This window comes from Somniosus microcephalus, chromosome 3, assembly GCF_052327205.1.
Source record: "Somniosus microcephalus isolate GS21.2 chromosome 3, FLI_Smic_1.0, whole genome shotgun sequence".
Classification (NCBI taxonomy): Eukaryota; Metazoa; Chordata; class Chondrichthyes; order Squaliformes; family Somniosidae; genus Somniosus; species Somniosus microcephalus.
The window spans coordinates 34,218,373-34,235,592 of NC_140989.1; the positions used below are offsets into that span (position 1 = coordinate 34,218,373).

At 43.4% G+C, this 17,220-nt stretch overlaps 1 protein-coding gene across 5 annotated transcripts in view; it reads left to right on the plus strand.

Annotated features, from left to right (window-relative positions):
- Positions 1-2,453: 2,453 nt before the first annotated feature.
- Positions 2,454-17,220, plus strand: part of LOC147120966 (fasciculation and elongation protein zeta-2-like) — a 185,391-nt gene continuing 170,624 nt past the window's right edge. Inside the window, exon 1 of one of the 5 annotated variants that reach the window (XM_085979982.1) lies at positions 2,454-2,987. In XM_085979982.1, coding sequence (XP_085836108.1) covers positions 2,659-2,987 — 329 coding nt within the window. In that variant the 5' untranslated portion in view covers positions 2,454-2,658. The remainder of the gene's footprint in view (positions 2,988-17,220) is intronic. The other 4 variants (XM_085979979.1, XM_085979989.1, XM_085979995.1 and 1 more) reach the window with 4 other exon arrangements.

Consider the following 17,220-nt stretch of genomic DNA (forward strand, 5'->3'; position numbering starts at 1 on the left):
TCGTTTCAGTACTGTGGCAAGGGTGGAAACCTGATTAGAGGGATTCAAACATGGAATTGTGGGAAAGATGGGCATGGATTTGGGAGGTGACAACACGTTCAAGGACTTTGGAAAGGAAAGGGGGGTTGGAGATGGAGCGGTAGTTTGCAAGGACGGAGGGGTCAAGGGTTGGTTTTTTGAGGAGAAGGGTGATGACGGCAGATTTGAGGGAGAGGGGGACAGTACCTGAGGAAAGAGAACCGTGAACAATGTCAGCTAACATGGGAGCCAGAAAAGGAATTTGGGTGGTCAGTAGTTTGGTGGGAATAGCGTCAAGGGAGCAGGAAGTGGGTCTCATGGACAAGATGAGTGCGGAGAGGTCATGAGGGGATATCGGAGAGAAACTGGAGAAAGATGTGAGTTCAGGGATAGGGCAGAAGGGAACCTTAGAGGAAGTTTGGTCAAGTGGGCTAGCGGGAGGAAGGGAAGTGACAGAAGCAGCTGAGCGGATGGTCTCAATCTTAGAGACAAAGAAGTCCATGAGTTCCTCACACTTGTTGTTGGAGGTGAGGGTGGAGGAGACAGGGGAGAGGGGTTTAAGAAGATGGTTAGCAGTGGAGAATAGAAGCTGGAGTTTATCTTTGCATTCCAGAATGATTCTGGAATAGTGGGCAATTTTGGCAGACGAGAGCAGGGCCCGATAATGCTTTATGTGGTCCAGCCAGATCTGGCGGTGAATGGCTAAACCGGTTGTCTGCCATAAACGTTCAAGTCTGCGTCCCTTGGACTTAAGGGAGTGAAGATGAGGGCCGTATCAGGGGAACGGCCAGGGTGAGAGCGAGTAATTGTTTTAATAGGGACTAGGGCATCAAAGGTGGTGGTGAGGATGTGGTTGAGCAGAACGGTAGCTACAGAAATGTCATGGTGAATGGAGGGCCAAAGGCTGGACAGTTGGGATTTCATAAGTGCAGTTGTAAGAGAGTTGGGAGAGAGTTTTTTCCAGGGGCGGACACAGAAGGAAGTAGGGTTGGGAGGGGGTGGAAGGGGGCTGTGGGTGGAGAGCAATACGAGGAAGTGGTCAGTGATGGCCTTATCTGCGATTGACACGATGGGAGTAGCGAGGCCACGAGAGGTGGCAAGGTCGAGGGAGTGGTTGTGAATATGGATTGGGGAGTTTACATGGAGGGAGAGATTAGGGGAGGATAGGAGGCTAGTGAACTCAGAGGAGAAAGAGCATGTGCCAGCTGTGGCTCAGTTGGTAGCACCCATGCCACTGAGTCAGAAGTCCTGTGGGTTCAAGTCCCACTTAAGACTGACACTCCAGTGCAGTACTGAGGGAGTGCTGCACTGTTGGAGATGTCGTCTTTCAGATGAGACTTTAAACTGAGGTCCAGTTTGCTCTCTCGGGTGGACGTAAAAGATCCCATGGCACTATTTCGAAGAAGAGCAGGGGAGTTTTGCCTGGTGTACTAGCCAACATTTATCCCTCAATCACTAAAACAGATTATTTGGTCATTATCACATTGTTGTTTGTGGGAGCTCGCTGTGTGCAAATTAGCTGCCTCATTTCCTACATTACAACAGTGACTACACTTCAAAAAGTACTTAATTGGCTGTAAAGCGCTTTGGGACATCCGGTGGTCGTGAAAGGTGCTACAAAAATGCAAGTTTTTCTTTCTATACCACAAAAAGCAAACATAGAAACACAGAAGATAGGAGCAGGAGTAGGCCATTCGACCCCTTGAGCCTGCTCCGCCATTCAATGAGATCATGGCTGATCATCCAAATTCAGTACCCTGTCCCTGCCTTCTCCCCATACCCCTTGATCCCCTTAGCCTTAAGAAATATATCTAACTCCTTCTTGAATATATTTAATGAATTGGCCTCCACTGCCTTCTGTGGTAGAGAATTCCACAGGTTCACCACTCTCTGGGTGAAGAAATTCCTCCTCATTTCTGTCCTAAATGGCTTACCCCTTATCTTTAGACTGTGACCCCTGGTTCTGGACTCCCCTGCCATCGGGAACATCCTTCCTGCATCTAGTCTGTCTAGTCCTGTTAGAATTTTATAAGTTTCAATGAGATCCCCTCTCATTCTTCTAAACTCCAGCTAGTACGGAGCCCTGCGGGACCCCACTGCAAACAGCCCTTATTGTTTTTATTTCAGATTTCCAGCACACCCTCTCTCTGTTTGGAAATAAAGGTTATCACCTTCAAGCATTAAGACCATTTTAACTCAGCGTGAACTGCTTTGGACTCTCGAGCCCTGCTGTGCCAAGGTGGGCGGAGCCCTCACTCCACGCCACGCCCCCTCGCCCATCCCTCAACGTCACAGAAGGAAGCAGAACCGTTGGGCAATTCACGCGCTCGCCGCGAGCACGTTCTAATAAATGCCCCCGCGCGCGGCGAACGAGGGCTGGTGCGAGCGCGTCCCCCCGTTGCGACGTGCTGTGGGCGGAGCCTCGGGGGGGCGATTGGTCGGCTCTTGCTTTCGAGCCCGTCCTCGCTCGCGCGCCGCAGCTCCATTCCGAAATTCCGAGCGTGTGAGGTCACAGTGTGGTGGGCGGGGCGGCTGCTAGCGATTGGTGCGCACGCGCGCCGCCCTGGTGTCAGCAAAAGGACGAGCGAGGAGAGAGAGAGAGAGAGCGAGCGAGGGGGCAGCATAGGAGTGCTGCGGATCATGGCGGCTCCCTTAGCGCAGTTCGACGAGGACTGGCAGGATTTCTACGAGTTTAAAGGGCCGCCGGGCAGTTACAAACTGGACCACGTCAACTCCAACGGCGTACCCGGCCCCGCCAGCACCGGCTTCGGGGCGCTGGAGCACAGCCTGGAAGATTTCTCGGAGCTGGACAACTTCTCGGGCGAGATCGTGAGCTTCAAGTCGATGGAGGACCTGGTCCACGACTTCGACGAGAAGCTGACCGTGTGTTTTCGGAACTACAACACCAACACGGAGAACATCGCCCCGGTCAAGCCCATTTCGGAGGAAGGCATTATGAGGGACGACGAGTGAGTACGCTCAGCACTAGGGCGGTGGGCTTGAGTTCTCTCTCCCGCAGGTCTCGGCTGACGGCGGCTCTTCTCTCCGCTGAATGAATAGGAAACTTTGTCTCCTTGACACTTGCGGCCCCGGCTCCTGTGTCATCTCCCAGTGCACCATTCCTTGACAGTTCGCAGCTTTTTTGCTTGCAGGGGAGGCTTTCTCTTTCTCTCCCCCTCCCCGACCACCTCAGATGCTGGCAGAGCTGCAATGTATTTGCCAATTTTTTTTTTTTGCATTTCAATTTTTTTTTTAAATTCCCACTTTTTCGTTTTCTTTTTTTGAATGCACCCTTCCCACCATAGCTTCAAACTTTTATGCAAAGCAGACATAATCATCATCCGGAATATAAAATGAGTACAATGACAATACTGGAAATGTTAAGAGTTTGCATAACACGCAGGCTGAGCTAACCGTTTTATTTCTATTCATTCATTCATACATAAGGATAGTCTGTTGTGCAGATCTTTGGGTAAACTGCATGCACCATACTGCAGGCAATTTATGCCCATGGGTAGCAAATGTATTGTCATAATGCCGGCAGATAGTTAACATTCTGGGTTCCTAGTTTTACTCGAAACGTCTAATTATAACGGGTTGTAGCTAAATGTGTTAGTTATTTGTTGATACTTATGAATTTAGAAAGCCATATATTTCTCTGTTCAAAATTAATAGCCTCGAGTATTCCGCCGTGAATCTGCAGCCTTTCAGAGTAGGAGTCCATATAATTTCCTATGACTGTTGGAATCTCTGAATAACTAATGGCAATATCAAGAAATTTTGTTTAAACTGAAAATGCAAGTGTTGGTGCTATGTTCTAGTAACCATTAGGCAGATAGCTATCAAATGCACAACCACAAAGGTTAACTCCTCCAGCGGTTGATATTATAAGGGTTATTTCTGAAGCTGATGGATGAAATGCATCTCTGCTACAAGTGATCAATACTCTAACATATAACTCCTAATATTTTAAAGGGAGTTACTGATGATGATGATACACTGTAAGCAAAATGTTGAGGTAAGATGTCATAAAATAGTTCAAATTATGAATTGGATTTATTAGCCTATCCAATCATTATTTTCAGATTATTAAAATCTAGGGCCTAGCTGATAAATGTTTCACATTTAATTTCTCTAACAATCATACACTGCCTAATTTGTGTGCTTCCTGTTTATAAAATATCTCCTTAGATTCTAAATAATTATCATTCAGAAGAATTATATATTGGGTCTATTGCTCACTTCAGGTGCTGTGGTTCATATAATTAAATCTCAAATCATCCAAGGAGCTGTCTAAATAGCGTATTTTGTAGAACTAGTTGATCATCTGTGATTCTCTCTCCCTGTCTGATTCATTATGATTTTCCCTTTGTTTTTCTCCCTCTTTCTTTCTCTGTTTCTTTCACACTTGTTGTTGATTTTTGCATCGGACTTTACCCTGCTCCTCTCCATCTTTCTGTATTTCCTTCTGTCTGTTTGCTGTATGTCATACACTCTCTGCATCAAATATTTTACTTTACTGATTTATTCAATTTGTATCTTTTATCCAATTTGTATCTTATTTTTAAAGGTGTAAAGATGGTGGCCAATGTGTACTTGGTCAGGTGGGGATTGAATGTTTTTATTAATTTTTAAACCATCCCTGGAGTTGTCTGTTTTTCAGGTTCCTTGACATAATACTTTGATAGCTCTTGGTTTTTTTCTCTGATACTTCATTTTCACTAATGCTTTAGTCCTTCACACCCCTGTATCCCATAGCTTTGGAGACCACCTATGTGAACAATCTTTCCAACACTAAGGTTGGCACCAACAAACAGCCGCTTATTTTTTTAAACTGAATGATACAACTTCCTATTCTATATGGAACAAGGTGGATAGATCTTTGAGAGAGCCGGCAGCAGCTTGATGGGTTAGATGGCCTCCTGTACTGTTAACATTTTATGATTCTAGTTTCAGGTTTGCACCTATGCAATTTTTGACTTTTCCCTGAGTTTCTTATTACATTGCTGTGATTTCTTTTCCAATCTTCTGTTGTTTCAGAGATCTATAAGGCACATGTTACATATAGTCCACATATTATAAGCAACTAAGGTGATTGCTGAAGCTATGGTAAAATATACTTGCTGTTTTGAGTCTTTTAGGCTACTCTCTCACTCTTGGACCTACACTGTTGTCAGTCTGGATAGATCCTCTGATAGTGCAATGCTAAAAACTCACCCATTGGAGAACAGTAGTTTTGAGATCTGCAGTATCCATAATGGTTTTCTGAACTAGTGGACATCAAGCACTTGCCTACCAGAACACTGAAAGGATATGGAAGCAGTGGAAAAGGTCCATAGGAGGCCCAGTGAAAATGATTCCAGGTTTTTGATCCCATTGCTCCCTCCTACCTCTCCCCATGTTTCAGACATCCCCTCGCAGTCCTGGGCAGGATACAAGAAAGCAGTTACCATTTAATAGACAGTTCTTAACTCCCTTCTAGTTTCCACTCTTTCCCTCTCGCTCATAACCATTCCTGACTTCCTAATTTAATGAATAATACTATTACTAATAATAATATTAATAGTCATACCTCCTCTGAATTTTCCTCTGTTGTTCCTCATGAACTTCAAACATACCATCCTGTACAGTGTTCTTCCTACCTGCAACCTTCCTGTCGCTTACTCCACTTCAGTCTTCCCCAGACTTCAAAACTGTGGAATAGCAAAATACTGCGGATGCTGGAAATCTGAAATAACAACAGAAAACGCTGGAAAAACTCAGCAGGCCAGGCAGCATCCGTGGAGAGAGAAACAGAGTTAACATTTCAGATCGATGACCTTTCGTCAGAACTGGAAAAAAGCAGGAAATGGAACAGATTTTAAAGCCAGTTTAGGGGCTGTGAAATGGGGGAGGGGGTGAAAGAACAAAAGGGATAGGGCGGAAGGCAGGAGCAGTAAAGAGGCATGAAGAGACGGTAATGGGACAGGTTAAGAAACAAAAGGGGACCCTGAGCTCCCGGTGGCCTGTCACTTTAATTCACCGCTCCATTCCCACTCGGACCTCACTGTCCTCGGCCTCTTGCATTGTTCCACGGAAGCTCAGCGTAAGCTCAAGGAACAGCACCTCATCTTCCGATTAGGCACTTTACAGCCTTCTGGACTCAACATAGAGTTCCACAATTTTAGATCATAACCTTGGCCCCTATCACATTTTTTATCCACACTTTTTGTTTGCGCCTCTTTTTTCTTCCCTCCCACATGGCAGCTGTCTCTCATTCTGCCAGTGCAATTCACACTCCATCTGGAGCCATCCTTTGTTTCTGAACCTGTCCCATTACCATCGCCTCTTGCCTTGAATATCTCTTCATGCTTCTTTACTTCTCCTGCCTTCCATCCTATCACAGACCTTCCCTTTTGTTCTTTCATCCCCTCCCCCCATTTCCCAGCCCCTAAACTTGCTTTAAAATCTGTTCCTTTTCCTGCTCGTTTCCAGTTCTGATGAAAGGCCTTCGACCTGAAACGTTAACTCTGTTTCTCTCTCCATGGATGCTGCCTGGCCTGCTGAGTTTTTCCAGCGTTTTCTGTTGTTATTTCAAAACTGTGGAGCTCCTTGCCTCCCTCATCCCTCTCTCTAGTTCATAATCTAGGCTGGCACTCTAGTGTATTATTGAAGGAGTGCTGCATTGTTGGAGGTGCTGTTCTTCAGATATGATGTTAATCTTCGATCTTGTCAGTTTGTTCAGGTGGGCTTGAAATAGGTGCCCTATTCGAAGAGAGCAGGGAATTCTGGCCAACAGTCCTCCTTCAACCAGCATCACCAAAAACAGATTAAGTGCTTAATTATCTCATCGCTGTTTGCGTGAACCTGCCGTGCGCAAAATGGCAACCGTATTTGCATACATAGTCAGTTTATTTCAACATATTTCATTGCATGTGGAATGCTTTGAAATGTTTTTGAGATGTAGTAAAGTGCTATTTAAATGCAAGTCTGTCTTTCCTTTCTAGCGTCCATCCTTTCCTGTCTTTCTGTATTTTATGGATACTAACTATGGTCATTCCTCCTTGAACTTCCCTCTCTTGTACCTCATCTTCCATGGTCCTTCCTCTTCCCTGCATCCTCTCATGTTGAAATCAAGACTTTTCAAATGCTCAGTCTTTCCTAGGCGATTGATCGCTGTGGCATTTCCTCACCTCCCTCAGCCTTGCTTCCTTCTGAAATCTACTGGCATTGAAAACTTGAGCTTGGTGTATTATATTCACTACTTCTTGATTTACCTCATTGCTTCTTTTCTTTTTGATCCTTAGTGTCCTCTAAATTGCTCAGTGAAAAAACAAACTCCCAAAGGATCCCTTATTTTTTGTCCTCTCTCTGCCCTATTAATAACTTACTGATGCATAATAAAAACTGTTGAATTATTACATCCTCTTTGTGGAAAAAGAGAGAATAAACTAATATTCTAAATCCCGCCAGCACATTTGACCATGTGAATTTGCTGACATCATATCTTTAGAATTTGCTTAACTTTAAAAAGCTTTGCAGGTTGTTAAATATAATGCTCTTTAGAGTTTTTTTTTAAAAAAGTGGACCCCTGACCCAGCTGAGCTTGCCACTTTCCACATGATCTTGCGGCATTACAGTTTACCTATGAACGTTTGCCATTGTACCACGCACTGCTTGTATAATGTGATAAATCTGTAGCTGTGTGAGAATGTAGCGAGTGTAGACTGCTTGTTCCACTATATTTTAAATACAAGTCTTGTCAGGGAGGCAGGTGTGCAACAGCACTTGAAATTCATATTTAAAAGGAACTTAACTGGTAGTTTTGCTGCTAATGTGATTTTTAGTGCCATCCAAGTCAGTTAAAGCATAATCTGCCTTTTCAGGAGGAATGTACAAGCTAGATAATCTTAATTTAAAAAATATTTTTTATAATCTAATGAAGAATTTGATTTCATGCTCTTGGTGTTTATTTTAATATAAAGTGCTAGTTTTATTACCAGTAAATCTGAAAATCACTCCAATCGACTGCGATGCCAAAGATTTTACTTGCTACATGGTATCATGCCAGCACCTGCGAACTGGGAATTCTTAGCTGCAGTCCTCTGGCAGAATGCCACAATCTCCTGCAGATAAAAACAAACCGCAGCAAAATGATGTTAGTAGAAGTCCCAGCACAGGTGGTTAGGGAAAGCTTGAGGGTTTCCTTGCACTAGCATCAGTTGGCAACTTTTATTTTTAGTAAACTTGGCGTGTTTTATTAAGTTTGCCCAATACCTTGAAGGTGAAAAGATTTTTTTTAATGTTCGGTTGCTATCAAGGAAAAGAGCGTGTTTGCTTGGAAGTTAGAAATCCAGGTTGCAGTTATATTGCAGCTTGTGAATTTAGGCTGATATTTGCTGCTCCTGATTCCTCCTGTTCCATACATTTTCAGACTTTTCAGTAAGCAGAGAGGGTCTCCAAATATTGATACACTCCTGTGGACCCCTGTCTTAATAGAAAATGCTTCCTGGGGAACTCTATTTTCTCTCTACTTTACTTTAAGCTCTCTGACTGGCAAGGAGGTGCCATCATTCGGCTGAGACATTAAACAGAGGCTCCTCTCAGAAGGACATAAAAGATCCCACGGCGCAATTTGAAGAAGAGCGGGGGGAGTTCTCCCTAGTGTCCCGGTCATTATTTATCCCTCAACCAACAATACAAACAGATTATCTGGTCATTATCTCATTTCTGTTTGTGGGACCTTGCTGTGCACAAATTGGCTGCTGCGTTTCCTACATTATAATAGTGACTGCACTTGGAAAAAATACTTTATTGACTGTAAAGCGCTTTGGGACTTTGAGGTTGTGAAAGGCACTATATCAATGCAAGTTATTTCTTTTTTTTTCTTTTGAAGTGAAATAATTTCAGGTGCGCATTGATGCAAAAATATATTGGCCGTGTAATTGAGGTATCTGGCCCCAACCTGACACTTCGAGCCATAAGCCAAGTGATGAGACAACTTGTTAGAGGTCATCCTTTTATTGCTTTGTGTTCACATGGGCTACAGTATAACTCCAGCCCTAAGTCTCGGTTTTTGCTGAACCCCTTCACTTCTCTCTCCACCTTTTAAAAGTTTTCCCAAAAAACTATCTCTTCGGCCAAACATTCAGTCGCATCTATGTGCTCCTCCTCCTTCACCACCCCGCCCCCCCCCCCCCCCCCCCCCCCCCCCCCGTAAGTGCTGTTGGATATCCATTATGTTACAACTATTTGTATTTATATAGAATATGTATTATCTGAAGCTATTATTTTGCATCAAATTAATTTCCACCTCTTCAATTCCAATTGACTCTTTTTAAAATTTAAACTCTGTATTCAGAGCAGACTTGTAGGAGAAAGGAGCCTATTAATGGTCTAGATTGTACAGTAAACTCTTGTTTAAACGGCACTTAATCATCCGGAATTCTCTAATAACCGGCAAAATTGATACTCAGAAAACTCCTCAATAACCGGAAATGTTGCTGAGTCCGAGTCTTAGTTTCTGTTTGCTTCAGAATATTGAGAGTGGCAGCTACTTTAGAATTGAATATGTGTTTCCCAGAGACTCAATGGACGAGTTTATATTTCAGTATGTTACTGTGCCATATAGACTAGGGAAGTCCCAGGTTCTATTGCCGATTTGATGTGAAATTGACATCAAGGACAGTCAGATTATGTATAGCACAGATTGCATGTTAACCACCTGATGGATTCATGGCTGTCAGGTGATAGGTCAGAAATCTTCAGTTGTATAGGGAATAATATATACAGTAGTTGGTAGGGAATAATAAATACTTCAAAGGGACTTGCCCAGAAGAAAAAGGTGACTGGCTGTTGGTGAGTTAGGTAGAGATTGAAATGTGAGTGTGGATAAGCAAGATAGAAGGCATTGGTGTGGATAAGTTACTTGGAGGGCAATGTACACTTGCCAGTGAATGCTGAAAATTGATGTCCAGATAAGGATTATATGGGATAAAAGTTGGTCATGTTATGTAAATAGCATTCAAATCTTATTTTATCTTTGTTTGTTTAAAAATAGCCTTGGTAGATATACCCCTCCGTTATCTGGAATTTTCAATCAACCGGCAACATCCTGGTCCCGTCGGTGCCGGATACGAAAGAGCTTACTGTAGTAAAATTTGTAAGTGACTTTGTGGTACCTAAATGCCAGAAATTTCTCCAACTATTTTTCTTCTCTGCAAAAGAAGTAAATGTGAGACCCCCAGATCAAGCGTCACATGAGGAGGGAGCAGGGAGTGTGATGGCCCAACACGATGAAGTGAGGAGGGAGCAGGGAGTGTGATGGCCGAACACGATGAAGTGAGGAGGGAGCAGGGAGTGTGATGGCCCAACACGATGAAGAGCCAATAAATGCTACTGTAGTGTTTCAATATTCCCAACTGCTCTGGCATGCTTTGTTTTGCCCAGATTTGCATTAGCAGATATTTGTAAGCTGGCTGCCACCTGCCGTTTTTTTTCCAGCTGCGATTACAGTGGGGTGTGGGGAGAAGAAGAATTGAGGGAGTTAATTCTCAGATTAAAGAAAACTTACTTTAAAAGCAATTGTTCTGTGACAAAATAAGAATGATCCTACATGAGCTTCACTGAAGGAGCCATGAATATTCAGAGAGGTATTTTCATAAAAAGGCACGCATGGCCTTCCATTAAAGTACTTTGTATCGGTGAGGTCAGGTTTAGGAGCCAGGGCTGCCCAGTGATTTATCCAGAGTACCAAAATGGATTTGTGAAATTCATTAAGGTTTCCAATGTTTACCTGTGATGCAGATGTTCTACACTTTCCCACCTCAGCATGCCATTATAATTTTTCTTCCTCGACGCCAAAATTCCACATGTTAAAGAGCCAAATTGGCTGCCGTGCATGGCAAAATTTCTGTGATTACTTTGTCTCACCTTAGGAACTATCTATTTATCATGACGGGTATGTTTTTGTTAACATTTGGAATTATGGTTGTAGACTAATCAACAGCTCCATCTGTCTAAATCTAGATTATTTATGTCCTTCACTTGCAGAAAGCATTTGAGCTATTCAGCTTAATTACCACATTCTGTGAATCCAAGGTCTACGCTGGCACCATTTTGATGGTTAAACCTACTCATTTTTGAAGTCACTTTCAGTGTTCCTACAAATTGTAGCCAACATGGTGTAATAGGAATGTAAAGAACTTTTGGGCTGTATTAACTCTTTCACCTGATGCCATGCTAAGATTTTAATCTCATTATATGGGGAATCCTGGGTGCAGACTGGAGCCTACCATTCCATGTGATATTGCTGAATCACCTATGTACTATGCTATCCTATCGGTTGATAGAGGTAGAGGTAGCTGTCTGTCCTTCTGTCTGTCTGTCCTCACGTGTGCGTCTGTCCGGCTGTGCGCTCGAAAGTTATAGAGCGTACCTACGCGCACGTTACCTCCGAAGAAAGCTTACGCTTCCGGGACGGTCGTAAGCGTATTTACTTTTCGGTCGGATGAAAATTGTTCACGCCTTATGCAAAAAACCTTCAAAATTAAACTCATTATCTGCTACTTAGCATTGATTGACTGATGTCAAGGTTCCACCAATCCTGTGCTGTCACGATTGACCAATCCTACAGTACAGTCCCCTGATGGTTGGCCAATCGGTGTGTGTGTGTGGGCGGGACTAATCGTTTTCATCTCCGGGATGTGCCAGCCATTGTTTCACTGCTTCCAGCTCAAACTACTCTCCTTATCCAGCTTTGAAAAAGTTAGTACCTCTTTTAAAAATAACATAACATTTACCAAAAACGTTTTTATAAGTACTTTCACTTTCATCTTTCAAGGTATTAAAAGGTAGAAATGTTGCCCGGCAGCAGATTGAGAGCGGGACACAGACAGGGCCCAAAAGCCTGGGACTCGATTTAAAATGTTGCCCGGCAGCAGATTCACAGAGGGACACAGAGAGGCCCCAAAGCCTCGCACTCGATTTAAACCGCCCGGCCCAAAACAGCCCTGGCAAAGCCGGGCTCCCCCCAGCTAGTTTTATATATAGCAGACAATGTTGCTCTTACTATTGTAATCTGTTTTCCTTGTGGTTGCTTTCTGATTTTAGTTTGCAAATGAAATAGCTGTACTTTAGAGGATCTGAAGGTATACTAGATCAGGTGATGGAGCCTGCAATTTTTTTCCCCTTATCTAAAAAGTATGTGAAAATCTATTTTCTGTCCTGTAAAATGGATAACTGGGAGTGACTGTAAGGCAGTCATTTCATTGGGGAGGGACAAAAATGAAAAGGTTAGTGCAAACTATAAGAACCAAGCTTTAAAAGTACTCCTCTGAACCTGATCACAGACTTGAAATAACTCCAGGGTATCTTGTATATGAATTTTGTTTATTTTAAGGGATTTTTCAGCATTATGGATAGCCTATTTCTTGCTAATGATGCATGACTGAATAATTAATGATTGTCACAATCAAGAAAACATGGCCGTGCTTGTCATAGCCAGTAGGTCTGTTGTTTTGCAACATCTGTATCTGCTCATAGTGGAATACTAGAGTCCTCTTTGGGAGGCTGCAGAGTAAACTTCCCTTTCCTTAGACTCCCTACAGGCCAAAGCCATTCAGACAACTGAATTAGTTGAGAATAGCCGCCTTCACGTCTGACTCTTTGCCATGTCAGAGAAAAGCATTAATATGTCAGTCCTCTGAGATTACAACTAGAGCAGCATCACTAGACTGCTAGTGCTTAAATCCAGACTGCAGGACGTAAACACATAACCTGGACGGGCGCTCTAGTATTGAAGGGGTGCTGCATTGTCGGAGGTGCAGTGATTCAAACCGAACGTTCTTATTGGTTTAATAGGCTAATCTGTCTCTTCCAGTGGTTGACGTGAACATTAAAGTTTGCATTATTCAAAGAAAAGTAGTTAGTTTGCCATGTATCCTGGCAAACATTCTTCTATCATTCATAAGAACATAAGAAATAGGAGCAGGAGTAGGCCAATCGGCCCCTCGAGCCTGCTCCACCATTCAATAAGATCATGGCTGATCTGATCCTAACCTCAAATCTTCTATCACTCTGCATCCACCCGAACCCATGTGATCTCCCGGGAGAGGCGAAAAACCAGATAAAGACCCAATGGCCAATTTGGGAGAAAAAAATCTGGGAAATTCCTCTCCGACCCATCTAGGCGATCGAAATTCTTCCAGGAGATCACTCTGTCCCTATATTTTCTACAGTACTTACCTTCTGTAAAGGCGATCTCCACCCCAGCCAGGAACAGGAATAAAACCATCTCCTGAAATCTAACAGAATTAGAACACAGTAGGAGCAGAACAAGGCTACACGGCCCCTGGGCCCGCTCCACTACCCACAGGGCCATGACCATTCCGAACCCAGACTCATGTCCAATTTCCTGCCCGCTCCCCGTAACCCTTTATTCCCTTTACTTCTAGGAAACTATCTATTTCTGTTTTAAATTTATTTAATGATGTAGCTTCCACAGCTTTCTGGGGCAGCAAATTCCACAAACCTACCACCCTCTGAGTGAAGAAGTTTCTCCTCATCTCAGTTTTGAATGAGCAGCCCCTTATTTTAAGATTATGCCCCCTAGTTCTAGTTTCACCCATCATTGGGAACATCCTCACCGCATCCACCCGATCAAGCCCCTTCACAATCTTATATGTTTCAATAAGATCGCCTCTCATTCTTCTGAACTCCAATGAGTAGAGTCCCAATCTACTCAACCTCTCCTCATATGACCACCCCCTCATCCCCGGGATTAACCGAGTGAACCTTCTTTGTACTGACTCGAGAGCAAGTATGTCTTTTCTTAAGTATGGACACCAAAACTGTATGCAGTATTCCAGGTGCGGCCTCACCAATACCTTGTACAACTGCAGCAATACCTCCCTGTTTTTATATTCCAACCCCCTAGCAATAAAAGCCAACATTCCATTGGCCTTCTTAATCACTTGCTGCACCTGCATACTAACTTTTTGAGTTTCGTGCACCAGGACCCCCAGATCCCTTTGTACTACAGTACTTTCCAGTTTCTTGCCATTAAGATAATAACTTGCTCTATGATTTTTCCTGCCAAAGTGCATAACCTCACACTTTCCAGTATTGTATTCCATCTGCCAAGTCTCTGCCCACTTACTTAGCCTGTCTATGTCCCTTTGCAGGTTTTTTATGTCCTCCTCACTCACTACTTTCCCTCCCATCTTTGTATCATCTGCAAACTTTGATATGTTACACTCGGTCCCCTCCTCCAAATCGTTAATATAGATTGTAAAGAGTTGGGGACCCAGCACTGACCCCTGCGGAACACCACTAGTTACTGGTTGCCAATCTGAGAACGAACCATTTATCCCAACTCTCTGCTTTCTGTTAGAGAGCCAATCCTCCACCCACGCCAGAATATTACCCCCAATCCCGTGATTTTTTATCTTAAGCAATAATCTTCTGTGTGGCACCTTGTCAAATGCCTTTTGGAAGTCTAAATACACTACGTCCACTGGTTCCCCTTTATCCACCCTGTATGTTACTTCCTCAAAAAACTCAAGCAAATTTGTTAAACATGACTTCCCCTTCATGAAACCATGCTGAGTTTGCCCTATTAAATTATGTTTATCCAAATGTCCTGTTACTGTCTCCTTAATAATGGACTCTAACATTTTACCAACCACAGATGTTAGGCTAACAGGTCTATAGTTTCCAGCCTTCTGCCTACTACCCTTTTTAAATAAGGGTGTTACATTAGCAGTTTTCCAATCTGCTGGGACCTTTGCTGAGTCCAGTGAGTTTTGGAAAATTATTACCAATGCATCCACAATCCCTACCGCTACTTCCCTCAAGACCCTGGGATGCAAGCCATCAGGTCCAGGGGATTTATCCGCCTTGAGTCCCATTATTTTACCAAGTACCACTTCCTTAGTGATTTTAATTGTATTTAGTTCCTCCCCCCCCTAGAGCCCCCTGTTTGTCCAGTGTTGGGATATTCTTAGTGTCCTCTACTGTAAAGACTGATACAAAATAATTGTTCAGTGTTTTTGCCATCTCCATGTTTCCCACCATTAATTTCCCGGTCTCATCCTCTAAGGGACCAACATTTACTTTAGCCACCCTTTTTCTTTTTATATAACTATAGAAACTTTTACTGTCTGTTTTTATATTTTTTGCTAATTTACTTTCATAATCTATCTTCCCTTTCTTAATCAATCTTTTTGTTATTTTTTGCTTTTTAAACTTAGCTTTTTGTGGGATCTTGCTATACCCATATTGGCTGCTGCATTTTTGTTCATTCACGGGATGTGGGTGTCGCTGGCAAGGCCAGCATTAATTGCCCATCCCTAATTGCCCTTGAGAAGGTGGTGGTGAGTCACCTTCTTGAACCGCTGCAGTCCGTGTGGTGAAGGTCCTCCCACAGTGCTTGGAGTTGTTGGTGTTTCCATGCGCCTGCTACCCATGTCCTTCTAAGTGGTAGAAGTCGCAGGTTTGGGAGGTGCTGTCGAAGAAGCCTTGGCGAGTTGCTGCAGTGCATCTTGCAGATAGTGTACACTGTAGCCAAAGTGCGCCAGTGGTGGATAGGGTGCCAATCAAGCGGGCTGCTTTGTCCTGGATGGTGTCGAGCTTCTTGAATGTTGGAGCTGCACGCATCCAGGCAAGTGGAGAGTATTCCATCACACTCCTGACTTGTGCCTTGTAGATGGTGGAAAGTCTTTGGGGAATCGGGTGAGTCACTCGCCGCAGAATACCCAGCCTCTGACCTGTTCTTATAGCCGCAGTATTTTTGTGGCTGGTCCAGTTAAATTTCTGGTCAATGGTGACTCCCAGGATGTTGATGGTGAGGGACTAGACAATGGTAATGCCATTGAATGCCAAGGGGAGGTGGTTAAACCTGCTCTTGTCATTGCCTTGCATTTGTGTGGCAGACATGTTACTTGCTGCTTATCAGCCCAAGCCTGAATGTTGTCCAGGTCTTGCTGCGTGCGGTACGGACTGCTTCATTATCTGAGGAGTTGTGAATGGCACTGAACACTGTGCATCAGCAAACATCCCCACTTTTGACCTTATGATGGAGGGACGGTCATTGATGAAGTAACTGAAGATGGTTGAGCCTAGGACCTAGCCCTGCGGAACTTCTGCAGTGATGTCCTGGGGCTGAGATGATTGGTCTCCAACAACCACTGAGTTTTTCCCCTAATTCCCATTGACTTCAATTTTACTAGGGCTCCTTGATGTCAAGTACAGTCATTCTCGCCTCACCTGTGGAATTCAGCCCTTTTGTCCATGTTTGGACCAAGGCTGTAATGAGGTCTGGAGCCAAGTGGTCCTGGCGGAACTCAAACTGAGCATCGGTGAGCAGGTTATTAGTGAGGTTATTTGTCTACATAACAGTATCCCCTGTCTGCTTGCGCTATTTAGAGAGCGTGAAGCTGCTTCATAATCATTATAGGCTATACAGTTCTCATTGATCAGTATGGGTAAATTCCATTAGTACGGAACTGGTTCTTCACCTGTATTGGGGGAGTGACAGATAACTGCAAGGCACATCACTGTTAAAGCATGCTAGGATGTGAGAGTTGTTGATCTTAGTGATGACGTCTATGATTGGATTCGTTTTATGTCTGCAGCTTCTTCTAGTTGCATCCTGTTGGTCAGCCACTGGTGCACAAAAGGTTTAATAATATCAATTCAATTGCTAGGCATTGTAAGCGGTGCAGTGCAAATGAAGAAATAGTTTAAACATTGGCCTAATTCTTTGGAATATTCCCCATTCTAAATATTCTGTTATGGTTTCTTCAGATTTTACATGGAAGATAATGTATGCACTTTTTAGAAAGCTTAAAATGTAGGGTATTTGTTTAGCTGAAGCCTTGAGAAGGTGGTGGTGAGTCACCTTTCCCTTCTTGATTGTATAAATGGGAGTTACAAACAACCTTACTTAGAATTCTTTCTGGGACATTGACTGACAGTATAGAGATCTGTGACTTTGTGGCTTCCTCCACAACAATTGTAATGGACCAGTGTACCTCATTAATATTGCAGTGGTAGGTAGATATTACCAAAAAAAGGGGGAGGCGTGATGGACAAAGCAGGCAGATGGAATTATTGTTGTTCAGGAAGGAAAGGATATGATGTTGAAAATTTCTAATGTAGGATTAGGATTAAATGTCTTCATTTTACGACCAATTATTGCTCTCTTTTTTCAAGTTGCAATTG